The sequence below is a fragment of the Bradysia coprophila genome, assembly GCF_014529535.1.
Source record: "Bradysia coprophila strain Holo2 chromosome X unlocalized genomic scaffold, BU_Bcop_v1 contig_79, whole genome shotgun sequence".
In the NCBI taxonomy this organism is placed as follows: Eukaryota; Metazoa; Arthropoda; class Insecta; order Diptera; family Sciaridae; genus Bradysia; species Bradysia coprophila.
In genome coordinates, this window is record NW_023503370.1 from 187,643 (window position 1) to 215,096 (window position 27,454).

General features: G+C 36.3%; 4 protein-coding genes across 9 annotated transcripts; 1 reads left to right on the forward strand and 3 right to left on the reverse strand.

Moving 5' to 3' along the window:
* Positions 1 to 508: 508 nt before the first annotated feature.
* Positions 509 to 1,180, forward strand: LOC119070331. Its single transcript, XM_037174602.1, has one exon. It carries the CDS (start codon positions 509 to 511, stop codon positions 1,178 to 1,180), a length of 672 nt encoding a protein of 223 aa, XP_037030497.1.
* Positions 1,181 to 1,343: 163 nt separating this feature from the next.
* LOC119070335 (anoctamin-2) lies at positions 1,344 to 15,298 on the reverse strand. 6 transcript variants are annotated; one of them, XM_037174609.1, is made up of 17 exons: positions 14,992 to 15,285; positions 14,321 to 14,714; positions 14,201 to 14,257; positions 12,158 to 12,480; positions 5,548 to 5,787; positions 5,318 to 5,478; positions 5,012 to 5,180; positions 4,864 to 4,937; positions 4,633 to 4,791; positions 4,408 to 4,568; positions 4,262 to 4,341; positions 3,314 to 3,466; positions 2,615 to 3,239; positions 2,350 to 2,555; positions 2,165 to 2,293; positions 1,949 to 2,104; positions 1,344 to 1,862 (listed from the first exon to the last, which is right to left on the reverse strand). In XM_037174609.1, the coding sequence occupies exons 3-17, from the start codon at positions 14,211 to 14,213 to the stop codon at positions 1,617 to 1,619; spliced, it is 2,895 nt and encodes a 964-aa protein (XP_037030504.1). In that variant the 5' UTR covers positions 14,214 to 14,257; positions 14,321 to 14,714; positions 14,992 to 15,285; the 3' UTR covers positions 1,344 to 1,616. The 6 variants fall into 6 exon arrangements, with proteins under 6 accessions (XP_037030504.1, XP_037030507.1, XP_037030506.1 ...); XM_037174612.1 differs by having other exon boundaries at positions 1,435 to 1,862; positions 12,224 to 12,480; positions 14,992 to 15,284; XM_037174611.1 differs by lacking the exons at positions 14,201 to 14,257; positions 14,321 to 14,714 and having other exon boundaries at positions 1,435 to 1,862.
* A 2,085-nt stretch (positions 15,299 to 17,383) lies between these two features.
* LOC119070340 lies at positions 17,384 to 18,406 on the reverse strand. Its single transcript, XM_037174628.1, has 2 exons — positions 18,303 to 18,406; positions 17,384 to 18,250 (listed from the first exon to the last, which is right to left on the reverse strand). Exons 1-2 carry the CDS (start codon positions 18,340 to 18,342, stop codon positions 17,445 to 17,447), a joined length of 846 nt encoding a protein of 281 aa, XP_037030523.1. The 5' UTR covers positions 18,343 to 18,406; the 3' UTR covers positions 17,384 to 17,444.
* A 1,566-nt stretch (positions 18,407 to 19,972) lies between these two features.
* Positions 19,973 to 25,475, reverse strand: LOC119070339 (cytochrome P450 4g15). Its single transcript, XM_037174627.1, has 7 exons — positions 25,319 to 25,475; positions 24,921 to 25,135; positions 23,405 to 23,602; positions 23,157 to 23,339; positions 20,756 to 21,297; positions 20,320 to 20,695; positions 19,973 to 20,243 (listed from the first exon to the last, which is right to left on the reverse strand). Exons 2-7 carry the CDS (start codon positions 25,129 to 25,131, stop codon positions 20,068 to 20,070), a joined length of 1,686 nt encoding a protein of 561 aa, XP_037030522.1. The 5' UTR covers positions 25,132 to 25,135; positions 25,319 to 25,475; the 3' UTR covers positions 19,973 to 20,067.
* Positions 25,476 to 27,454: the final 1,979 nt, after the last annotated feature.

Consider the following 27,454-nt stretch of genomic DNA (forward strand, 5'->3'; position numbering starts at 1 on the left):
ATAACAAGGCAAAGAGTGGATAATGTAAGTGATTTTAAAGGGAGAATAGTTTTTCAGCAGAGAAGAAAATGAAGTAAGAGAAATGAAGAGTTTCACATTAAAGTCTTTTGATACGAATAGGTGTTTCGTACGGGTCGGCGTTAGCTATGTTTTATTTGAAAAATGAAAATTGAAAGCCTTCTAAAGCCCACGAAATTCTTGGCTATAGGGCTAGAGCGACGCGAGGGTCATCAGGTAGAGAATTTTTATTATAAATTTTGCCTATTGGTTCTCTCGAGTAAATAGCAAAATACCTTCAGATGAAGTGTAATTGAAGGTATGAACTCCAAATATATCAACAGTGATGCACGAGTGTTATTTTCGAAGCGATAAAACAACGATAAGATAACTGTAAGGTGTTAACAAACGAGATTTTTATTTTAACCGTACAGTTACCTAGTTTACCTGTTGACTCCTATAGTTGCGCTCTGGTTTTTTCTTCCTAAAGTGAGTAGTGACTTTCTCTTAGATGGCCTCACTGTACGACGTACGCCAATATGTGTATCAAACGTTTGCTGATAGAGCTGCAGTAAACGTTAGTGACGTTGCAATTCGGTTCAATATTTCCGAAAAAGAAGCACTCCATTCACTTCGTCTACTACACGACGAACATCTTATCGTGTTGGACAACGATCGTCGCAATATCATCATGGCACATCCGTGGGCAGCAAAAAATCTAGGTTTTGTTGTCGCCAGTTCACAGCAAAAATGGTGGGGCGGTTGTGCCTGGGATTCATTTGCAATTCCATCTCTGATAAACGAAAAATGTTTAGTAGCTACGCATTGCCCGTCGTGTGGCCACACAATAGCCATGGATGTAGATCCCGATCGACCGCCACAAAATGCCAATGATGTGGTTGCCCATTTTCTCGTGCCGGTTAGAGACATGTGGAACGATGTCGTTTATAGTTGTAGCAATCAGTTGCTTTTTTGTAATCGCATGCACGTCGAAGAGTGGCTTCAGAGGACGGGCAACACTTTTGGCACTGTTCTTGATTTGCCGACGCTGTGGACACTGGCCACACAGTGGTATGCTGGGAGATTGACACCAGAATATCGTCGTCGTACTGCAGATGAGGCTGCTGCATTTTTCGAAAGCATTGGCCTAAGGGGAGACTTTTGGTGCACAAAAAATATTTGAAATATCTCTATATACGTGATGGTATGATTTGTAGATACTGTACCGTCTAAGAATTAAATGGATCACTATTAAAGGGCGCTTGTGAGTGTTTACTAAGTGAGTAGCTGGTTATCTATCCGTACCAGTGTACTAGAATTAATAGCGAGTGAAAGAAACACCTCAGTTTTTGTGTTCCAAGTTCGTTTAATTGGAAAAAATCAACTTTTCATTTCCATCATTAATACCCATTTAACTTACTAAATCGAAAATCTCTGTGATCGACCTCGAAATTTGATCTGAAAATAATTGCACTCGTCTTTTTTTGTTCACAATGTAAAACCATTCAATAAATTAATTTAACCGCTAAACTTAACTTAAAACGTAATACTCCGTTCATTACGTTCATTCACTAAATCACCAGCAGCATCACCAACAACAAAACCATCATCAGTCGTCATCATAACTCCGTATTGGCAGTATTGTCGCCATTCGATTTCCTTAATCGGAAAACATTTTCAAAATTTTTCGTCAACTGCGGTGATTGTTCACGTTCCCGTTCTCGAGCGGTGGCAGCACGCTGTAGCTCATGATCGATGATGATTTCTCGCGTCAAATATTCCTCACGTTTGATGCGATCGCTAAGTTTTCGTGGCACATCGGGAATAGCCCATGCAACCAACATCTGCACGAAACCAACGACATTCTATCGGACACGAACGGAACGTGGATTAGAAACTCAGTCATTGTGAATAAGGTTGTACCAACTGAGAGTGCCGGTTGCCAACTTACCTGGAACACCACAAGGAAAGCTAAACGAGCAGCCAAAATGTGCCAATAAATAACTGGTCGTTTGTATGGTGCATCTGACCATGGCGGATTACGATATTCGGGATATCGGCAGATGGGTACATGTCCGAATGTCGAATTTAACGGAGCTGTTCCGATCTGCAGGAAAAAATTAATTTAGTTTTTTTGTCACATTCAACTGACATAGTCTCCGTTTACCTGAAAATCTGAGGTATTGAAATAAGCTAGGGTATGATTCAGATAGCCTTCGTCGGTATGATTAGCATTGACCCGTATCATGTAGACCATACGCGGAATGAAATTGGACGAAAATGCAATGATAAATGCCTATGAACGATAGGAAGTTAGCGATAGTTTCAAACGATAAATGTGGAATGTGTTACGCTCGACACGACAGCTATTCGTCCCAGAATGGCCATGATATTGAACCAAACTCCGATGTCCTTGACGCGAGTAGGAACAGGTCGTCGATAATATTTTAGGAACTTTTTGGCATCTAATCTCATTTCGAACACGTTGTTCAGTAAAGCGAACAGTGGAGCCAGCGGAAAGGCCACGACAAAAAGCGTAACAAAACCATACTGGATAACTGAAAGAGACGAGGCGTTGAGTACAATTTGAAAATTGTAATTTATTCTTGCAACTAACTCATTTCCAAGTAGTCATCGAACAGTCCCCTCGGGCTCCATGCTAGTAATTTGTAGTCATTTGTCCATTGATTGCATGAAATCAACTGAACACTTCCGTCATTTTCGTCAGTCTTGTACATTTTGTTGCGTACTGTGTTAAATGATTTGTACAAAAATGGAATCAACATTTCCAGTACGGCGTTCAGCAATTGTTTGCCCACCATAATAATGACCAATTGAATGCACAATTCCATTAAGCAGCCACCCGGACTACATTCTTCCTGTCTAAAACCGAAAATTCGGTTGTATTTAGCTGGCGAACCGACAAACTTTCCTTTCAGATAGGCAATGTAGAAAATTGAACTGTAGTAGTTGACGAATTGGAACAGGTAGATCTTCAACGTCAGACTTTCGTCGTATTCCGTTTGAGTGCGTCGATATTCCAAATTCGTCAGATAAACGGCCAAATAATCGTACAAATAGTTGAGAGCGGTGATGATAATTAAATTTAGAACGGCCGCCGTTGCAGGCAAGAAAATGATTTGATAGGAAATGTTGTCCGAATCGCTGTACATTTTCCGTGAGTATATTAACGACATGCGATAGATTGTGATACCAAATACTACCCCTACAGCTAGACAAATCTGTAAAGTTATGTGGTGAGCGAGGTTTTTTGGGATAATAATATTGTTTGGCGTTGAGCCGATATGTCACTTACAAACAGGAAAATGACCGAGAAACTCATTAAGTACACTGGAAATTTGACTTTCCAGAATGGTACGTGTGGTTCCAATACCCGATGAATGACGTTGAACTTTTTGTTTTCAACTTTTCGCAAACGGGAAAGATATTGTGGTCGTGGATGTTCTGCCTGTGAAGAAAAAACGGCATTGACAATTATTTTGCGGCATCGATAAGTATTCTCTGCTTTATGGTAAAGTACTGGGACTCTCCCTCCCATTACGTCACCCAAAAAAGGATCAAAACTGACACATTTTTTTTTTAGAATCGTCACCTTTTTTAAAAACACTGCTCCACCCAAAAGCGTGACGTCATTTGTGTAAGACCTCCCAAAAAAGGACAAAAGACTTGGGTCATCCCAATCTAAGATTTTTTGTCTTCTTGCCGATCCTTCTACGGTTCTATTCTCTCATTCAGAAGAAACAGGGTAACCTCTCGTAACTCGAATACCCGACTCTGTCTTATCTCGCTTACGCATAGACTAGCATAACTCGGACCTCTCTTTCACTGGTCGTAACTGGGCTCGTAACCGGTGTCGTTAACATATACTGACTTAAAAGTTAAATGAAAAGAAAAAATGACAAAGGCAAACGGTAAAGGTGTTTGCACTCGCGTTTCAGTATTCATGTAACCTCGAAACAATTCGTTAAAATAACTCGAAACGTTGCATTGAACGAGGTAGTGTTAAAGACCTGACATGACTTGATTTGCCACTGATTCGACATGCGGGTAAATTTCATATGCACGTCAATCATCACCATAATGGATTTAAGTTGTATACCCGTCTCAAATCGTTCATTGTTTGTGCAACGAATTTGCATTGGTGGAATTTCATTCCGCTAGTTCTTCTTGTGATTGAACCCATTGAACCCGTGATCACATCGGTGATCAAGTAAGATTGATTCTCAAAGGAATGTGAACATACCTGATGCGAAAAATCAGCCAAACCCCATCGATGAACCAATTTCGCTGAGTATCTCTTCCATAGTTCCAAGTATAGCACAGCTGATGGAAAGAGGAAAAGATGATTTTGATCAGATCATCCCAATTACTTATCTATGAAACACTTACCCCAAAACGACATAAAACAGGCAAACAGAACGGTCATGTTATTGTCGAACAAGTAACTAATCCTCGAGTAAACGCATGTGCTTTTTAGGTACCAATAATCACACTGATTATCACACTGCGGACACATGATAATATCGTTTTCGGGATGACAGATGTCTTCACTGCAAGAAAAATGTATTTGAGTAAATCGAGTCATCCTTAAGCAGAGCTCCGTTCACACAATACCTCACAGTATTCGAGAATAATGTAATCAAACCATACAGGAAGCATAAGATGCCAACCACTGAAGCTGGAATTAGCATGTGCGTGTAGAAACCCAACCATGCAAAATAGAGAGCAATTTTCACACCAAAATATTCTTTGATATTGTCCAACGGTTGGTGTCTGTTTGAACGACAAAAATTTTTTTATCGAAGAAAAATTCTTTCAAATCTTTCTGGCTGATTGGGCACTTACTTGATCCATTTTTTAACAGCCGCCCACTCATTAAACAATAAAGATCGTTGACTACCGGGTATGCTGCAATCTCCCTATGCAAAAATTAATTTTTCTTCGAATAAAATCTTTCTTCGATTTCGATTCAGGCTATTATTAGAATACGTACATCATGTAGCGGATATGATGCTTGATAAACACCATCGGAAAGCAGTTTTTCGATTCCAACGTTGTTGTGACTTTCGTCGTCATCGCTAAAACGCTGTCGCTCCAAGATAAATTGAACAACGGCTATGCTAGTTGATTGACAAACAAAATCGTCACTATCTATGTCGAATCTGTAAGACAAAGGAATGGAATAAACAAAAAATTCGAGAAATTCGAGCTATTTGAGGAGGCATGAGTAGGCATAGACTGGATTTACGTAGACCTATTGATGGGGTTGGTCAAAAAAGCATATTTCTATTCCACTTACAAATATTTGTAGTTCCGCGAATACGAATGCGTCAGCTTGTACTCCTTATCCGGGAATAAATTCGGATCCAATTTGACGAAATCGAATGGCCTGCCAAAGAACGATTTCATACTCTGCATAAGTTGAAACTCCGGTGCAATTATATCGTCTTGTTCCGGAACCTGTTCGAACATATTTATTCCATTAATCATCACTGTGTTCATTGACACCAAACAATGTCCTGATCTTACCCGCTTGATTGGCATCTTAATTTTTAAAATTTCACAGTAACTACAAAGCACTTTCTTTGGTGCGTGGATTTTGACGAAATGAATTTTTTGCGTTTCTTCTCGCTCCAATTCAAGTCCCTCATTTTCTAGATTACTTTCAAATGCCTTCCGTTTATCGGCATTCCGTGGATGTGGATCATCTGCAGCATAGGCTAAGACAAAATCTACGGTTCGCTCGCCATCTTGAAAACGGCGCCATGTCTGTGATTTGTCGGATTGAGAAAATGTTACGATTAAATTGCGCCTTCAAAATATGAACTTGCATAACTGTAAGTGTTTTTTGTTAAATGTTACTAGTGTGTTGTAAGTGGAAGCGATGCTTTAATGATGGCCGTTTGAAATGCAGTTTATTCTTACAGAATAGGACAATTGCAATAAAATATACAGCCGTGACATACTTGGAAAGATTAGATTCCCACTTTAAAGTTGAAAAGAAAACTTTGCACCAATAGGAACGGTCGTCATTTACAAGAATAGCTATCTAAATATTGCCGTGTGTCGCTCACGTTTATAAGCGATATTTCCTCTTTCCTCAAATCATATTTCTTCTAATGGCAACTCAATCGCTTCGTAAAGACTTAGGCAACAGATCGAATTCAATATCATTTACAGTCAACTACCCCCAGCCTACACATATCGGTGCTGAAGTAGTAGAAGTCAAACTTCAATCTTTAACCGTGTTCGTAGATTAAACCGTGACTACACTTTCTGCCGCAGAGCCGATAAGTTCAGCGGAAAGTTAATTCGGTTGCTTATAGCCTACATCTTTGTAAGGCGACTGAGTTAATTTTGCATGACCTGTTTCAAGCCTAACGTCAAGAAACTGCTGATAACAGCGACGCATTTCTTTTTGTTGTGATTTATTTTAATGAGAGACATCAATTTCAAATTGACGTAATATTTAGACGAATGAGGAGATTCTAATCAGTTGATAAGGTACTATCATTTTAACAAGGTGAGGATGAAGCATAGAATTGTCATAGAATCAACATCATAAAAACTTCTCAAATAAATATGAAAAATTGATAGAAAAATCCCAAATTCTTTTGGACAATTCGTGTTCCTCTAAATGACGTTAATGACTTGATAAGCGGTTGTGGTAAATCATATTACAATAAACTGAACATTCATACAAATAATGTAAGAAACAATAACAGATAACACTCAAACTAATGGCATTTTTGAATTTATGGTTATACGGCAAATCCTAATGTTTGCATGTGTCGAACGGCAATTTATGGATTGTTTCATTCTAAATTGATTGTAGTATCAGCTACTCATTTGCATATACAGTCAATGAATTCACCACCATACCATTCACCGGGAGGTGATAATTGTAACTCAACGTTTCAGCAATAGCTAAACTGAATATTTTCGAGTAAGTTTGAGTCACAGCAATTAAGAATAAAACTGAAGTTTATGGACGTCTATACGAATGTACAGTCTTTTCTTGATGTGCTTGTTGTAGAGGGACACAATCATACGAAATGGAACGATTTCGATTAAGGAAAAACTTCCATTACGCTTCTTCGCACAGTGGGGATCTATGAGTGTGTACAACACACTGTGTGTGTTTCTTAATCATATCACCGACATGCAATTGTATTAAAATGTGAGTTTATTTAATTTGTTTGCAAATATGGACGTTACTCATTGATTTCAGAATAAACATATCGTCTCAGAAGTGGTAGTCATAATAATAATTATTATTTTGTGTTGACGAAAACTGTAAAGTTTATACAAATTTGGTACTATATATGAAGCAATTCATGACCGGTCCCATGACTAACTGAAATTCAAACGAAAATGGTTCAAAATCTAGCAGAACTATATTGAAGCCGCTTCGGAACTCGGTCCACTAGTAGATGAGACAAGGTTCTACGAACGCTGCTTTAAGAAAAGCCCTACATACTTCGCGCTGTTTCTAAATGAAATCTTGGAAATCCGGACGGCAAGTTAAACGATACGTTTCATACTTTCTTCTTCACATGTCAACAAATTGTAGTAGCAGCCGTTCGAAAAATTTTATGAGGAAAATGACAAAATTCTACCGACATATGACATTCTTAGTAAAGTTTCATTGGAGTTATTCCAACAGTTCCGAAATAAATACGAAAACAAAAATATTCCACCGAAATATCTATAGGCCTAGCACCGATGAAACACCAATTTAAAAGGAAATTTAATCTAAAAATATCATTGTCCCGATAGTAGATGTAGCAATATTGCACACTCATCGGTCCAATAATAATAACTTCTGAACTGAACAAATCTCATTGAATGAAATCTCAAAAAAAATATATTGGTGAATCAATGAACGACCGCACGCACAACAAAACAATTCCGGTATTATGGTATTACCACCTTTAATAATCCAAGGTAAAATATGTTTTTGTATCAAATTGTAGCCAAAAAGAATGTAAAATTATACGCAATGCAAAAACTCTGTAGGCACAGAGATTATGAACCGAAAAAATCAATCAAGAAACACTTACTCCACCGGTACATTTTGAACTGCCACAAAATTTACACAAGGCCGATAAATCAATATTCATTTCGATTCAATTTTCACTACTATTGTACGTGATATCAAAAAATCATCACGTTCACTTGTTGCCGGGAGATGAATAATTCGGGCATTTATCACACGAACCATTCATCCCAATTTGGATGATGTATATATGCTTCCGATTGCTTTGAGTAGATGGAACTGAAACGTATTCACTGCTAAAACAATTTCCGAAGTGTACGAAAACCGTGTATCACGTTCATAATTTTTGAATTTGTGTGTGAACGTTTTGGAAATATGTACGAATAATGCATACCCGTACGAAGTTTGATAAATATTTACACACAAAGCATACATCCATTTGTATATGACGATTGGTGTAATTTACATACAAATAAGTTTTGCAGTACATTTTAAAGGTTGCATGTTCAGTTCACGGTACTTAATCGTAATGAGTTACAGGTTACAGGTATCCTTTTCGTGTTTGCGGGGAGTGGAGCAAAAAGAATAGAACGTTGCATATTATGACTGCGATTAATCATGCAAACATTAAAAAAAAAAAAACAACGACGATACGGCACGATTCAGAGCAGTGACACAGTCTCCCACCTAATATTGTCTGAGGATCGAAAATATTAGTCAGCAATGGAGCAAACGTTTCGTTCAGAATGACCATCTTGAAAGTAAGTTGAGGCTAAAAATCACGACGGTGTAACTGTAACCATTTGTAACGATTTGACGAAGAACCTAAATTCAAAACTAGTTCTTCGATTTTTGTGTGAAACACTAAGATTATAGTTTTAGGAGGCTTCTCCTACTCCCTGGCCTTACTACACTTCTCTTCTCCCTGACCTTACTACTGCTATAAGCAACGTTTCACTGTTTTCGATAAGAAGACGTTAAGGCATATACCATCTAATGATGGTAGATCCTCCCTCATATTCATCCTCATAATACCGAAAGGTGCGAAACCTGTGATTGGTGTTAAGTGGAGAATCCCTATGATCATTAAGCTTGCAATCCAACTACTCACCATATTTCCGATCTTGTAAGTTTAAAGTATTCATTACTCCAAGATTTCGACACAACTGGTCGGAATAGCTTAGTGTTAATCCCTCCTTGGTTAGGCCGCCCGTAGTAGTTTATGTTCTTGTTGCAACAATTGCGCAACCAAAGTTTTCCTAGCTTCCTTTAACAGACTCGACAGGAGCCTATACAATCTGTTGAGATCTGTGTTTTATCAACATCACAACACGCTGTTACCAAAAATGGTAAAGTCAACAAATATGTGCAAGAGTCTTTGTAAATTAGGATATGTGCGATCTGCAGATCCATATCAGTCTTGTACGATCCATCAAAGCGTGTACAATAAATATTGTTTGCCCAGCATAAGTGTAACCGTCTGTTTCCTTTATACGTTCATAGTAGGATCACGAATTTAACAGGTTATGGGCCCAGATGCTAGACAGGCGAGCTCATCGGCGTTTTTATTCCCAAGAATCCCAATATGCAAAGAAGAGACTACCAAGTTACTCCTGCAGCTCTGTGCATATTATACCTATTTGTATTCAAAACTACATTAGCCATTAAACCCATTAGACCAATAAAGAGAAAATTATTATTTCAAATGTGAATAAAAAGTCTTGATACTCTACGATTCTTCGTTGACGAAAGATAAGCGAATTAAGAAAACAAAATATTGAGAAACTTTCAGTCGCGTCTCCATGGTGAAATAGAATAACAAGATTGGGTAGAGTCAATCTCTTTTCTATTTCGAACAATAAGTAAAGAAAATAAAACGATAACGGATGGAAAGACGCATGCTATCTGTTGTAAAGTACAGATGTGTCCGGGAACATAAAATTTAATTAGCTAAACACAAAATATAAAAACTGAATCTGATTCGGTTGCTGGAATATATATTTTTTTATCATCTGTTGAGCTTTATGCTTGATTCACTGAGATATCAATTGATTCATTTACGACTACGATATATCGGTGAGCTTTACATTACATACAAATTGAGGTTTCGAAAACACCAACACACAGGTTCAAAGTCTCGTCACTTGTAAATTACAAAGTACGGTTCCAAATTCATCAAGAAATGTCAGGGAAACCCTGTGCATGTGCGAGTCATGAATTTGTAATTAACGATATGGAATAACCGCACCCTTCCCAAATACCTAAGATAAATAACATTATTATTTCTAGAAAAATGGGGTCACATGGTCACAATGGAAGGGACGAATTATTTCACCAAATACTGTAAAGTAGAAATATTTTCTCCAAATGTGTCATGAAAATTCCTTCAAGCAGAATAGAAACGTAGTCAGAAATTATCCTACCCTATTCGACGAATAGTATTCGTACTGTGTTACGTTTCTGCAAGCATCATTTTAAAATTGCAAGGACAGTCCATTATAATACCACCGTTTAATGGATTCGGATCTGCTTTCTGTCACGCAAAGACGTCCCGTGCATTTAGTTAATAAAATAAAATTTTACAATGTTCAACAGAAATGTAACACACGATACACAAATGAAAACGGGTCTAATGTTGGTTTTCTGTCTTGCTTAGTTAATTACATTGAAACAGCGTCACTAATCATGCTCAATGATATGTAATTCTATCGGCAAATCAATAACTTCATGTAGGTACACGCGTACTTCAACGATACAATCTTGCAATTAAAAAATTGAACTGCACAAAAAAGTAATTAGAGGTGATTGACGACGATTCGCCTTATACTTTGTATACGTTAATAAGTAGTTTGTAGTTGTTTATTGCGAGAAGGAAGAAAAAACTAATTGATGGATGTGTATCTTACGGTGGACGATCAAGGCTGGCCTTACTAAAATATATTTCTGTTCTTTTCGTAATGTGTTTCAGTAGAGTCACGAATCTTTGCCTACAGTATTCACACTATCAAAGAATAAAATTCCTAGCCCAATATTTTACACTTTTATGTGAATTCAGGTATTATGAACTCCAAGATCTACCATCTTTGGATGGCAAACGCCTCAACGACTTCTTATTAAAAGCTCGGAGATTTCTCTGGTATAAGAATCAAAGTTAATGTCCAGCATGACTCAGCATGCTGAAATTTGACAATATGAACTTTAAACCTCGACATTGCCTCGAACCGTTTACTCCATCTCGAACCGAGACACCGGTTTCACGTTCTAGTAGCATAAATAGTTTTATATATCGAGCTACTGAAAGTTCGCTTGCTCTACTGCAACGAATTGCTTGCCTTCACCATCATTTCGTTAGATTATCGATTAGACTATAATAGTTGATCAAAAGTGGTGTAGCTTAGTTAGTTAGTTATATCAATCAAATCGCTACTAAAATGGGTGACACTAAATGCTTGTTCTTAGTGAAATACGACTGGGATAATTCTTGGTGAACCTCCACATACTACGTATACGTAAACACGGGGTTGAGCAATGCCCGGAAATAAACCTGTTGTTACAGCAAAGTCTAAAATAGTTGACCCAGAGCCGAATAATAATGTATCTAGATGTGAAGGAGGATGTTACTCATTTTTACGTTGGTTTAAGTAAAACACTAAAAAAAATCACAAAAAGCTGGAGAAGTACTCAAGCTGTGAGTGAAACTTTGGAAATGCAGACAATTGATTTTGATAAAATAAAAATCCGAGAAAATTTGAAATACCAAGGCAGAGTTGCCTTAGAAATACTATGGAATAGATGATATGACATTATTATCAATGATGCAATGACTATACATGAAATATCCGTCGACAAGCAGTCTATAGTGTCATCGATCAACTCCAACTTCCACCGCGGTGCACATCGAAGTTGACTAAAATGAGCGTCAATATCGTCGTCGAGTGATTCTACATTAGAAACTTGCTGTAAATGATAATATTGTTGATGATAATGAAATCGTAAGCTGTTCATTCGATTATACAGATTATAGATACCCCGTACGTTAGTCAAGTTAATTTGAAATCTACAACCACCAACAATAAAAGTTTTGTTATTCAGGCAACCGCTCTAAATTAATAACAAAAAAGGTTACAGAGAAATGGTTACCCGAGACTTCCACTGCGAATATGTAACTGTTTTCTTATTATTTAAAATTAGCAGGCGTGCAGAGACCTCATCATTTTGTCCATATTTTCCATAGGCCATCTGGCCAGCTGCAGCTCCGTCATACTGTTCACTTTGCTTGAATAGACTATTTGCATCCGTTGCGGCATGGCCCTGAACATCCTCTGCTGAATGATAAATTGTTTGCCGTGACAAACTCATCGATTTCCGATTTGGGTATTCGGATGCTAGAGATATTGTGTCTAAATAAATGCTATCCCTTTCATCCATCTCTGAATCCAATTCAGATTCTTCGTGTTGATGAACTGAAATGCAAGTTTGATTTTGTTTGTTTTTTGGTTGGAATTCGCTGATTGATTTAGTTGCTTTTTGTTTTGCTTCATTCAAAATACAAAGTGCTTCAATAGATCACTTCGCAACTGTTCGCAATAGTCTATAAAATAGGCAACTTCACTCGAATTTGTTATAGCAAAATGTGGCTTAGAAGAGTGAAGTTGTTTATGTGTTCTTGATCTTCTATACCAACGCAACACTTGACACCGCGAAGTGATCTATAACTTTAGATCTGGCTTGAAAACGTGTGCAAGTAGAAAGTAATTGCAGTAACAACGTTGGTGCCTAAATTTCTTCCGCGCGCTTCGTCTGTCTTATTTGTGCACACACCATTTCCACATAACTGTAGTATTTTAATGTAATCAATAAAATGATGAATTTACTTATAGAATCCATATGACAACAATCTACACATTTCACTACGACTAATTACAACCTGAACTACAATCCCTCGTCATTTAAAACTAAAATTCAAAAAAAACTTGGACCCAAATCTCTAAGAGTAGCAATATTTTGACTACGTTTTGATTAGAATATAAGCAGACCAGCTGAGAAACAGCCGAATCAAATTCACGTCTAAAATTTACTGACGTCCCCTGTACGATTAGAAGCAAATCGATTTTGAGTAAAGTTTTTGTGTCGGCTCAAGTATAAATTGTTAATTCAGCAGTTTGTACTACAGTTAATTAAAGCTTGGGCCTGAGTAGCACGTTTAAAAAATATGTGGAAGTGGAGCCCTTCTGAAATGGTTATACTATACATCCTGTTATTGACAGTAACGACTAAAATAAGCGATAACCATCGGATGATGTGGTATTTTATAGTCAGGCTAGGCTACACCTTGAACAAAAGAAGTAATAGATTTAATCGTTATATGGAGTTTTCATGGAAAAATCCACTTTTAATTGGCAACAATATTGTGTCTTAATGTCCAACACGAGAACTATTACATTTCTGTTTGAATAGTATTCTGAAATGATTGCAATGAAGATTTAAGATTTGCGGAATTGTTTTTAACACCGGTGTGCATTCGAATTAAAATCGTGACATCCGAACAAATCTGAATCTTTCTCTCGAATTTATATGCTTTGCTCTATCTGCTCTCCGCAGAATATTGATTCACAAAATATTGACTCTGTCGTCATTCCCAATCGAATCACCGAAAATTAATAACATTTTGTCTATAACTTACTACCTTGTTTCGTGTGTGGGTAATGCCTGTGTAAAGTGTGTGCCAATAAAAATAAAAATTTCATTCACATTAAATTAATGCAAATGTAAAAATCACAGGGTGAACGAATAACTGAACGCTGAACGAAATGATGTCATTCCAATTATTATCGTTTGACACCGTTGGGACTTTATGGTGGTTTAAAACATTTTTTTTCTTGATTATAGGTACATTTAAAGATGGACACATTCACTTTTCACGCATGGTGTGCTGGATAGCTTATAACGTTTAACACACAAATTAATTGGCACGTGAAGCACGCGGAATTTTGGTTGTCTATTATATACAAACTCAAAAATAAAATTTTAATTTTAATTAACCTTGAGATAATCATAAACGAAATTCAGAATTTTTTTTTTAATGAAACACAAAATTGATTACGAATAGATTGGGGTGCTTAAATCAGTGCATCTTAATACAGTATTAGGAGAGAACATAAAAAAAATAGAAGAAGCAAATACCTGTTCGATACATCTCTTTCGATTAGAAGGTGATGCTAATCAGATTTCTAAAATATTCTAGAAATTCACAAAAAATGGGTTAGAACCACGACACTAAAATACACCAGTAATTTTGCTTACAACAATCGAAAAATACTATCGAGAAATTCTTTTCTATTATTTATTTTTTAAACGAATTCAGTTCATGTTATACACAATTGAACCCAGTATACATAATAACGTAACACCACATGTTTGATGCTCATTACGATAAATAAATCCTAGGCAAATAAGACTGATTTAAAATGAAACAAGAGCGCACTAAACATCACTGTTTACAGACTAGCACGAATGGAACGAGAGACGGTTTCCCATGTCGCGTATTTAAAATGTTATCAATAAAATGCCGCATATGATTTTTTTTTATTCTGCTTGATTTCGTACGTGTGTGTTGTTATTATGACGACACAACAATACAGCGCTCTAGTCTCTCCAATCGTGCATACATTGACCGTTTGGTTGGTGTTAATGAAAACTAAAAAAATGAATAATGAAATGTAAAACAATACACACACGATTGTGTGAATGGTGACATAATTATGAATGGCTTAAGCACAGTCTATTGATAAGGGAAATTCGTTTTTATCGGCAATATCAGTACGGAAATCTTAAAACCATTTAAGTGGATAATTCCCGTGTTGTGCCTAATGTGTGTACTCACTATGGAAGCAATAAATCTCTTGAGATTAGTTGAGTATTTATTTATATTCATTTAATGTTATGCCTTTGAGAAATTTCATTATCTTATTTACCTTTTTTGCGATGAAAGTGCGAAAAGAAGAAGATTTGGTGCGGCGTTCAAAGGTGTAGAACAGTTATGACTTATACGAGAACCACTACTACAAGTATACTATCGACGATTCTTTTTGTTGTTGTTTGTTGCTGGAAACCTTGTTTTATGAATTAAATTATAAACGCGATATATAATTAATCGTTTATTACAGCAAATTGGTTCACCGTATTTTGTATAAATGTAAAAAAAAGAACTTATTCGAGCACTAAAAAAAGCGACACAAAACACTCACGGACATTCTAATACATTTTGACATTTGTGTTGTTGTTGTTTTTGTTTGTGCTTATGTCACTTTTGCTTATGTCAGCTATCATCATCATCAAAATCGTCATTAATAAAATACCGTGTAGAGCGCGAAGAGAGAGAATACGAATAATGCGAGAGGCGATCTATAGAATTTGATCGTGAGTGGGAAATTTTTCACAATTTTTTTCCGATCGGTTGTGAGTTGCCACGGTTTTGCCGTGGCATATAAGTGCATACTGCAAGCATCTCAAGGGGCCGGCAGGGCTGTTGCGGTGGAAGAGACCACTGTGACTCTTTCATGGAGAAGACAGTTCTGATCGCCACACTGCAAACTGGTGGAACCCTGAAGCTCCTTAAAAACGGGTCTATGCTGGATCTGAACCTCGCCCATGATCGTTATGTGAAGTATGGGTCTGAGTCTAAACAATTGTTTATGACTCTTTTTAAATGATCCAATGGTTACAAGAAAACAAAATTTTTGCTTTCAAAAAGATTGCAACTTTTTTATGTCACAGCTTATCTAAATTTTCAATAAACAACTATTTCCGAGGCTACAATATGTTGAGCTGGTTAAGCTAGAGATAAAGTTAACACTAGAGTTCAATCAGAGCCGATAAAGTTTGGCATGAATAAATAGAAAATTTGGAATTTTCTAACGGAAAATCATGTTAAAATGAGTGATTCTGAGCATACAGTTACACTCGAGAGGTGCCAAGGTTGTCATTATTTGAACATGTCTGGTTTCCCATATAATTTTGTGGTTTCCTTTGATCGACAGCGCCACCATGCCTCTCGAGTGTAACTCTATGATTCTGAGGATTTTTAGTGTATCGTGATTCGAAACGAAGTATGTAAAATCACCACAACCACGACAGAGTAATGTTAACCCTGTTAACCACTCATGAGCGCTGATTTGACTAGGGACCTGAATAATCTAGTAAAAAAACATATATTTCTGACGTATTGTTTGGATTTTTATATGGAGTTTTTCTCCCATCGGTTACATGTAATCAATCTGTCATCATCAGGCGTGTTCTATCCCAGCCATGAGTAGCCGCGCTTATCATTTCTCTGGTTCTTTCAGAACCTTACTACATACAAAGTTTGACATTCGACCATACCTTGTGTTAACGTTCATTGGTAAGTATGCCTAAAATTTGAATTTCAAGTGAACGAGTCGATGAAAAAGTGAACCGATAAATACATTTCAACGCTTCCTTGTATGAAGATGACGCTGCGTTAGAAAGACTTGCGTGAGAAAGATTTGGAATTTCGACCACACTTACGGCGTGAATTTATGTCAGTGTTCATTTGAGTTCATTTTTATCCAGTGTATTAGGTACCTTATTTGACGTTTCGAAAATGAACCGCTACTGCCTGGTTTATTTTACTCTGCCGTGCCACAATGACTCTCAAAAAGACATTTCCCTTATACAAAATATGTCATTTTGATATCGTAAACTGTGTCATCTTGTTACCATTGTGAATTACGCCGGCGCGAGATCCTTTATTATCGTTTACACTGGTTAGTCGAGCTTTTTGCACAGAATAATTGCTAATAAGATAAAAGCAGTGAGATGTAAGTCTATACTTGTTTACGAATCACAATACATTCAAAACCCTCAGAACGATCATTTTAATTTGATTCTTCTCTCCACACAATAAAAAATAGGAAACGAAAAATAAAATCCTTAGAGAAAATCGTAGATCTGAGATCAATTTTACGCCACATTCGTTCATCGGATACACATGCATGTTATCTCGATATGACGCAAGACAACTCCTACCGTAATTTGCGCGGTATAACGCACCACTTCTGATGATTTTACACACAATAAAAATTGTCGGGACTACGTAGACCTACTTGATACCTACCGTAGAAAATAGAGAAAATTCAAATTGGAGCCGAAATAACGAATTAGATTCGAAATTCGATAATTTGAGGTTTCTGACACGCTTACACAGGGGATAAATGGAAATGTATAACAGTAATACAATAGTCCACCGAGCTAGTGGAGGCCTTCATTTTAACTCTATATTGACTTCTGTCTAAAGTCAAATCTGTTAGGACCTTCTCGGCGCTCAAAAAATGAAAGTAAAGCTTATGTTCAAGTGATAGACGACTCTGCGTCTTTAAAATTTATTTAAAATAATGCTGTCGATGGCTTAGGGAAATTTCTTTCGCTCCTCGCAGATACATGTACAGTTCTTAGCCGGTTCAGCTGATTTGCCGAAGAAATTGGCCAAACTCACATCTTTTGAAAATCTGTTCCCATTCATTGCCTTTTGTTGGGTAACAGTTGGATTTAATAGCCTATCAAACGATAAATGACGATTCCATGGAGGATTATCCGAACTTTGCTGATAGTATACTTCATCTCCCATTCCGGCTGGTTCAGTCAGCACGTTTTCCGAAATTGAATCCAACCCCAACAACAGGTCAAATATTGACGGCGAACGAGTGATTGGAGCATAACGAAGCGATGGCGTAGCGAAACTATTTTCTCGTGGTTTCTCCCATCGCATTCTAGAATAGCTCGATGGAATATCGACCACAACAACATCGAATCCGTGTAAACCATTTTCTCCACTGTTTTCGAATGTACTGAATCTGTGTGGTTCCTTCAAAACCTTATGCCACGTCGGATGATTGATTGACTGTCGTTTCGGATGGCTGCCTATTTTTAGTACATTTGAAGACTTCTCAGAAACTGTATTTTTCGCTGTAGGCCATGGTTTGTCATGATCTTGAACTTTCGTTTCGTCAGTAATTTTAATATGAGGCTTATCGGCGTTTGATTTTGCACTTGAAAGCGGTTTGCTGTCTGATACATTAGGACTAGACGAAATCGTATCGGTTGAAGTGGTAGTATGGAACGGTTCTTCGTATGGGCTATGAACGGATTTTAGGTTTTTTCCATCTTTCTTGACACCGTCTAAGTGAAATGCATTCAAGTCAAGCATCTGAAATGCTAAAGAAAATGTTTAGGGTTTTCGTCTTAGATAAATCGTTCAGCGGCTTACCGAGCAAGTAAATCATAAGAAATATATTATGTGCCTCCATCGTTCAAAGGGTAATTATTTACTGACGACTGCAAGAAATTATTTGATCTTATTCAAAAGCTACTTTGATTTTTTACTCAAGAACGATGTGATGAGAATTCTTCACGTGATTTTATTGGATTTGGGAATGATGAGGCAAATAAATTAAACGGCTGGCTGATGTCTCAATCATTTTATCGTTACGTTGGCAATTCATTATTATTCTGCAATAGTTCCCGCGAATCTGTAGAAGTATTCCTAGAAGTTTAACTAGGGAACTGCAGTCACTAATCTCTACCGCTTTGATTATGATAACATCACGCAAGCAATATTGAAACGAGTCGCAATTATAAGCAAGCTTGTTCTAGGACAAAAATACTGAAATTTTGACAGAGGACATAATAATCGAGTGGGCACTCGGAACTCGGGACTATCGATATCGATACCCCCACTTTCTAGTAACGATAGATAAAATTGGTTTCTTTAGGGTTGTTGATATTTTTTGTAGTCTACCTTTAGAGGGATTCTTTTGAAAAACAGGCCGCCGAAATCGGACGCATTTTCCAGCGGAATTTTTACAAAAATTTTTCCACTTACACGAGCCGTATAGGATCGTGTGGGGTGTCATTCGAAAGGTAATCACATGTACCATTGAGCCGAGTAGTACATTGACCAATGTCACATACGGCTATCCGTATGCTCTAGGTAATATGATCCTTGAAGTACAAGATTTGACATCAACCGATTAAAAATACTTTGATTGATGGAAGTAATAGACCCGATAATAATACTGGACATATGCTTTTAGTATGTAACAAGTTAGCTAGCTAAATGAATTAGTTGAACAGGAGACAAAATTGAACATAATTTTATTTGAGAGAAGGATCTTTCTTTTTATAAGTTGTGTTTGTGCTGAGAAATCTCTGGAACCACTAGATGAATGCCATTTGTATGTCGTCCAGTAAACTCTAAACGTTCAGAGCCGCATAAATCAAAGAGTGAGCCCACCTTAACCAGTATCTCAAAGAAAAAGTGCTAGTATGTCTTTTCACTGGTAATAGTTACACGCAAGCGTGTGATAGTGGAAACCGTAAAAAGACATGTGAACAATTTCATTTGTATTGTATGAGTCGACCAGCTGAAGAAAATGTGTGTCCAAATTTCGATGACGTCGACTGCAAACAACAAACCAAAAAAAACAACTTGGTGATGAATTTGATCAAAAAGCCGTTTTGGTATTGTTGAGGTTTGGTTTGGTGGATCACTAAGAAGAAGCAGTATGTACCAGTGATGAACCTTCAAACGACAGCTTTATTGGTTAATTAATCCATTCAATCATTATATGAAACTGATCGAAGAAGGAGATTACTTTCAGTAAAAAGAAGAGGTAGGTTCAGTGAAGAATGTAATTGGAATAAAAACGTGGTAGAACTGAAGAACTGATGGAACAACGGTAAAAGTGATAAGTTTTTTTTAAATTAAGTGAAAGTCCAAAACTGTAAATCTGAATAATTCTACTGCCATATCACTGGTTGCAAGAAATTGGACGCATCACTATCGCGACGGGTGATTATGAAACTTACCTATTGTAAATCGCGCAGGACAATAGTGGAACGTGAGTTTTAACAAAGAAAAAAAAGAGCCAATCCATATACCATTCAATGATCCTCGTTTTCTTTATTAAAGACCATTCGCATAAAAAACATGATAAATAATTTAAAAATTAATCCTAAATCCGTCTTTAGGTTTATGCTTTAGCCATCTTTTCACGTGGCTGAAGTCGCACCATGAAGCCTTCCTCCCGTTTCAATATGATATCGGCTTGAAGCTTGAAATCATCCTCTTTCAAATCCGAATGGATCTTGTAGTTACGTAAAATTGTCGACAGCAAAATTTTCAATTTTAACATCGCGTATTTACGGCCTTTTAGGACACGAAAAGACAATGAGAATGAAGTAATAACATTAAACGAAATTATGTTAAGAACACGAACACCTACCCACACAACTTCTAGGTCCCGCAGAGAACGGAACGAATGCATAATAATGTCGGTTAGCTTGTCGTTCTGGCAAAAAGTTGTCCGGATTGAATTTGGTCGGATTGGGATAGATTGTCTCATTTCGATGTAGTTTAAAGGTGGCAACAGCAACGGTAGCACCAGCTGGAACAATGTAATCTCCTGATGCCAATTTCAAATCTTCTTTCATTTGTCGAGCAATTAGAGGCACCGGAGGGAAAAGACGTAATGTTTCCATTAAGCATCGTTCCAAGTATTTCATTTCTAGGGTGTCTTGGAAGGTGGCTGGTCGATCAGATTCACCGAAAATGCCATGCAATTCTTCCACTACCTTTTGTTGGATATCTTGATGAATGCCCTGAAATGATCGAATATGATAACAATGAGTTTGAACAATAGTTGGTTGTGGTTTCATCACCATCATGGACAGGAAGAATGAACTTCCAGCGGCTGTAGTATCGTGACCTTCAAACATAATGGTGTCCACTTGTTCTTTGATTTCCTTGTCGGTGATCAAAGCGCCATTCTGGGCGCTCTCCAACAACAGATCCAAAAACGCCAATCTCTTCTTCTCTCCAATATCATTTTCCTCATTTTCCACATCCAGATCGTCTCTCAGACCAGCTGATTGGCCGAACGACAAACCTTCAACAGATGTTAATGCCGACTTTGACTTCAAGTTGGCTTCAGTCGTTTTGATTTCAGTTTGAGCCAATGAACCACGAGTTCCTTTCAAGAATGCCGATTTCTTGTTGCGAATGACCTTTTTCGTCAAGCCATGAATTGTGCCTAAAAGTTTCACCTGTTTGGTGGCATAGTTGGTCAAATTGAATATCCAGTTAGCTCTCAAGAACAAGCTTCTGTGACGGGCATGCAAAATGTCGCACATTTTCATGACGGCCATTGCATAATCGTAACCAGATTGATCTTGAGTTTTCTTGGACACTCCCATAGCCGTTTCTGGAATGATAAGTTTTCATTTAGACATCAACAATCACATCACAAAAATATTAGCAGGATCGGAACACTAAACAAAGCTTAACCTGTCACAGACGGCAAGCATATTAACAGTTTTACTATTCAAACTATTACTTCATTTGTTCAAAGATTTTCAGAGATTGATTTCAGAAATCTTTTACTTCATTTCTTTTGAACATCCTTTTTGCTATACAAAAGCTCATTAGTTAGAGCTTGTCGTTTATTATTGCTGTCGTTGTTGATAACAGATCACAGTCGTCTGTAACAGGTTAATCGGAGAGTTAATGGTTTTGTGTTATAAGGGGGTAGCTCTGGTTAATATATCGATCAATGATGGTAGAAAACAGTGACTATTTTCAGGGACGGAATACTAAATAGCCATATCCGATAGTAAACATCCTAACAAAAACGAACCATCTCTATATTCCCCAAAACATCCAGACACACATTTATGCATCAACCAATACGAAGCGGCGCATGATTTTATAATAAATCATTATACAAACTAGAGTCCAATTAATCGGTTTTCCTTCAATATACGGGAGACGTAACCAAACACATTTAATGATTTTCCGTTGACATAACACACATCTAGCGTACGAAAGTGATTAAAACTCTGTGCAATTTCTTTTCAATCGCAAAATACCGGTAGTCTCACAATATATTGTATATGTAACACTTTGGGATGTGTAACTGATGCTGACGATGGCTGGCATGCTGACACATTACGTTTGTAATAATCGTAATAAGTGTGTAAGTAAACAACATTTTCCTTTCTTCTAGCGATCAGCTGCATGCGTAATAGGTGAATATTCTACGATTCGGTCTATATCTGAAAAACCAGTTTTTGCCACATTTTATTAACTTGACTCTCAGGTAAAAGTGAGAAGTGAGTTAATTTCGTCGTTTCAACAGTAATTATACATCTGGTTGGAATGCTGAGAGACATATATATTCCCGAGGCAGTATAGTATATACTTCACCAAAATAGACGTACGGAATTTTCATTCATTTTAATCTGATATGTCCCAGCATGACTTACCAAAAAAAAAATTCAAACAATTACTGGATCGTGTCAGATGCAGTATATCAAATCACTAGCGAATTTTGACTCTGTGCGAGCAATTAAAGTCCAAGTCAACAAGAAAACAATAATCTCTAAGACTGAGGGTTTCCTCCTATTATTTTGTTTGAATCTTAGACGCACCATGCTGATTAATAATTCATTCATCCTCATTTAAACTATTGGTTGTAAACGGAAATCATTAAACGGCTCAACGAAAAAAATACAAGCAAATGTGTTCATGCTGTATTTGAATAAATATATAAACCGAGAGAGCCATTAGCTACACACTCTTCCGAACGGTTTGTTTTATATAAATTCTAATGTTTTTCATCTTATACAATCTGGGCATTTCATACGACAAAACGAAAGTGGGATAACAACATTAATCATGCATTTAAAGAAATTTTTTGGTTGACATGTACAATCATGTAATAGCTAAATTAAGAATGAGTTTATATTCAAGTCTTATATAACACAGACAACGAACAAGTGATATTATCACTATCTACTTGTAGGTAGAGAATCTTATTTCGCTAGAAGAGAACAAATATCAGATCGGAATTTGAATGCAAAGAAAAGTGATTTACTTAGAGACACTTATGTATCGCCGGAAATGTTTGAAATTTCAACTTAACACAGTTCTTAGATGGAGCGGACAGTTATTAAAATGCAAGTGTGGAACTCGTACCGCTTATTTTTCCTAACATTGCTTCAAGATTTGGAACAAATATCTTTGAGAACCGCTTAGCGAGAATTTCTTTTAGATTTTACTTACCTAACAGAATTTCAACAGTTGCTTCACTCATATAGTCATGAGCATCAAACGTTTTGCCCACTTCTGTATTCAATTTTTTCACAACTTGACGCGAATTTTCATTGAACAAATCGATGAAACTTTTCAGCACATTCAAGTGGAAAGTTGGTGCAATTAATTTCCGATGTGAACGCCATTTGTGACCTGAATCGAAATGATTTTGGAACCGTATTGACCGAATATATTCAAAAAAATCTGCCGATAAATACCTGTACTGATCAGAAGTCCTTCACCCAACCACGGTTTGAAGAATTTGTATTCATAAGATTTGTCAATGTAGACTTGACTACTCAATATCAATTCAACGTCGCGTGGATCGAACAGAAGCACCACCAATTTTGGACCCAGCCATAACCGGGCAACGTGTTCGAATTTTTCGCCCTCTGTTACGACTGTCTGGAAGACAGCTGGAATTTATAGTTAAATATAAATGGTAAAACTGCTACTTGGTAAGGATATTTTATGATGATGGTACAATGGTGTTTGACTTGTCTTTTTTGAGAAAATCAATTAATTTTGGTTGTAGTGGAAGCATTTGTAATGATTCCAGGAAATGTGGGGGTAACTTAAATTTTGTATGATGCACTCGTGGGGCCATGAATCCTCAAAAATATTTACAAAAAATACAATTTTTACAGCTGGTAAATTTTTGATCCACAGTGGAGACGTAAATCTAGTCGTAAATAGAAACGCAGGATTCAAACGTAAGATTTAGTTTCAATTCGATTTTTTTAATGTTAAGGAATTGACGGAATTGCTTTCAAGAATTACTCAATAGGGCCGACGCGATTTTTAGGAAAAGTATTTCTATCGCGAGTTTTTCAACTTTTTCCCAACATTTTTCAACATTGAGGAAAAATAGGAAAATTCAGAAAAACCTTTTCCCAAAAATTGTCTCTCCTATAGATTAGCCGCGGTGCTTGATCAAAAGTTTATCTCGACTGAACATTGTCGAGTAAAGTACAATGCATTTGTAGTGAAAGAGATGTGAAGTAGTTGCTGTAACATTTTCCTCTGTTACATAAGAGGCTCTCATGAGTTAAAAATGGATAGAAAAATCCAAAAAAATCCGAAAAATCCGCAGAATATCCCAGCACTGCATATAACTTTTAATAGTTAGAAACGACGGAAAATTTACTCCTCTTAGGTTGTCTTCTTCTTAATTAAAAAAAATGGTGTGATGCGAAACTAATTGTATCAAGAACATTGATTATACATCCGATCGCGAATTTTACTACGAATCAGTTGCCTGCGATTAGAATATTGAATAATTTTCCGAAAAAGCAAAGATCTTGTCATACAACACTCACTGTCCTCATATCCAAAATTTGAAACACGAGATCACAATATGAATATGTAAATTGCATTTGAAAACTATATAGAATCAATTCACAGAGAACGCGCTCACGTTTAATTAACCCTTCGACTTAATTATGGACTTTTTAAAATCAATTCAAATTTTAAGCCACCCAATGCTAATCAAAATTCATGTATAATTACTGATAACTGGGTTTTGAATTCCGAATTCGATAAAAAGTTCAAAAAGTTCAATCGACGAAATTAGATTTTTTTTCGATAAATTATTTATTGAGTTGTATTTGAACCGCTACGGAAAATTAAATCAAATTAAATCAAACACAAATTTAACACAATAATGAACTTGATAATCACAGTAACGGGATACAAGTTTAGAACTTCGATGAACGAAACATGCACAAAACTTACAGTGTGATGTTCCGACTAAATCCAATAAATTTCCGATAATTGGTAATCCATCTGGACCCGGCAATGTTTTGGCTAATTCTAACATATGCCTTCGCGATAATTTCCAATAAACAAACCACAATGTTAAAGCTGGTATGAGAAGAAAGTAGAATAGACTACTTGCAGCCATAATGCTTGAAGGAGTCACTTCTGCAGCAACTGTCCCCGCCATTTTTCTAGAAGTCAATAAACGATAACTTCTTTTAGACCAAATTTAACTTCCTTTTTTCGGAGATTTTAAACAAAATATTTGTTATGATCACCACTGCTTTTGAGGGGTTTATTTCGGACACTAACGATTTCACGTTTTTCTTTCTTTCTTTTTTTACTTAATTAGTTTCTTAGAATTATATCTTTACCTCCACTACTTTCACTTAACCAGTAATAATATTCAAAATAAAAATTGTTTTAAAAAGAGAGAGACTTTAGTAGTTCACATTCATTCAATTGATGTGCCGTTAAACAAGTACACATCTAAACTAAATCGTTCATACTACTACGCCGAGCTTTTATAGTCTCATGAGTTTATTCAAATGCGTTTTTCATGCATCCCTCCCTTTGAATGACTTTGAAATAAAATAGAAAAAATATTTTTTATATTCCAATTAATTATTCGACTCTATTTGTCCTGGTTAATTAATTTACTTAAATATGAGGTGTTAGAATATTAAAAAAAATAGAAACAACAAAATATTGAATATTAATCTAATATGACGAGTCCGATGCAAGCGCGGATACTAGGAACAAAATCATTGATAGTAATAACAACACAACCAGTAAGAAATGGTACATCATTTTAGAACATTTCGTTTGTTTTTGAGCTAATGCTTTTGGCGTGAATAAATTACCACTTTTAATTTAGACTATATTGTAACCCAACGTCCTTTTATTATTATATTTCATTTATTATCAGATATATTGCGATGAATTTTTAGAGCGTTTTGCATTTGAAATTTTAATTCAGCTAATATCATATTCGAACTTTAACATGTTACGCACATTGAATAAAATCTTGCCATTAATTTACGACTATTTATTGTTTCATTGACTGTTTGAGTCCCATTTAAATTATTTTGGCGGTTGGTTGGTTGGATTTTTTAGTTTATTTTAATATAATTTCTTATAATACGTAACATTGTACGTAAGAGTTTAGCACTGATTGAAAGAAAACTGTAGAATTGCATATCCAAGACATTTGGTATTATATCAATATAACGATGAAGACTCTTAGTCAAAGTTTCTCCTAACATGCTCTTTAGGAAAATGCTTGGAATCGAAATGTAAAATGTTAGACGAGGGAATTGAAGGCAGAACTCATATTTTAAGTTTTGAGAGCTTGAAGTGTTCATGACGCGATATCTATTCAACAAACTGAATTTTCTATTAGTTTCTGACAAATCTATTACTTTAATTTAGTTCTGTAGTCAAATATTCTTATTGAAATTAATATATTGTAAATGGAACGAAGTGATTTTCCATTCCCAGGACTTCGTACCATCAAAAACCAACATAGAATTGTAATCAAATTCGTATTTTGACATTTTAAAATTACAATTTCATATCATTTTGTATTACGGTACAAAGTCGTTTCATCTTCCATCTCCCAGCTTTCGTTTTAACTTTTCACGTTGGTGTTGTCCTTTCTTGATGGTAGAATTCAGCAGTAGCAAGAGAGCTCTCCGAAAAAAATCTGTTACTCTGCTTTGTTCTCGGTCAGAACAAACTACAGTTTTATTTGATAATCAATTTTAAGTTCGTTATGTCTACTTGTGAGCGTCTCAAACTCTGTCAGTTTTGAGAATTAAGACGATATGCATGCATAATAAACTGAGAAATATTTTTTTCATGCTATAGGGTTAAAAATGAGTGAGTTATGATATTTTTCTTGGGTTTTCGACCCTTTGCATGAAAAGTTGTATACGTATCTGCGGCGGCAGGTAGATCTTAGGCTCTTTCGCTTCGTTCGGACTAAAAGCTCGAGAAATTGTCTTAAATCTGCCGTCCAGAACAAAATTACCATCATACATACACAAGCGAAAGAATGCAAGCTCATTATAACACGTTCATTTCGACTAAATGTATTAAATTTACGCTTGATGTGCTTTCAACACTAAAGACATATTCAAGTAACTCAAACATTCACTTAATTGCCTATATCAGCCAATGTTTTTGTTCATTCAAATTTTTGTATACAAATACAAATTAATGTCACCATTCAAAATGTTGAACCCTCAACTGAATCCATTTACAACTTAACGAGCGTTACTGTACTTGCCATATGGTTGTTTATTTAGTAACGGTTCTATAGCTAACGCCTTTATCAACGAAACACAAAACAAATTGAACTTCTTCGTTTAATGGCGATTTGGTAGAATGAAAAAGGTAAAGAGAGTGACTTTTAACATAAATCGTAACAAATTAACTTGAGATATTCCAAGAACTAGGAGTGGAATGAAAGGCTATGAAGAGAGACAATCGGATAACCAAGGAAGTAA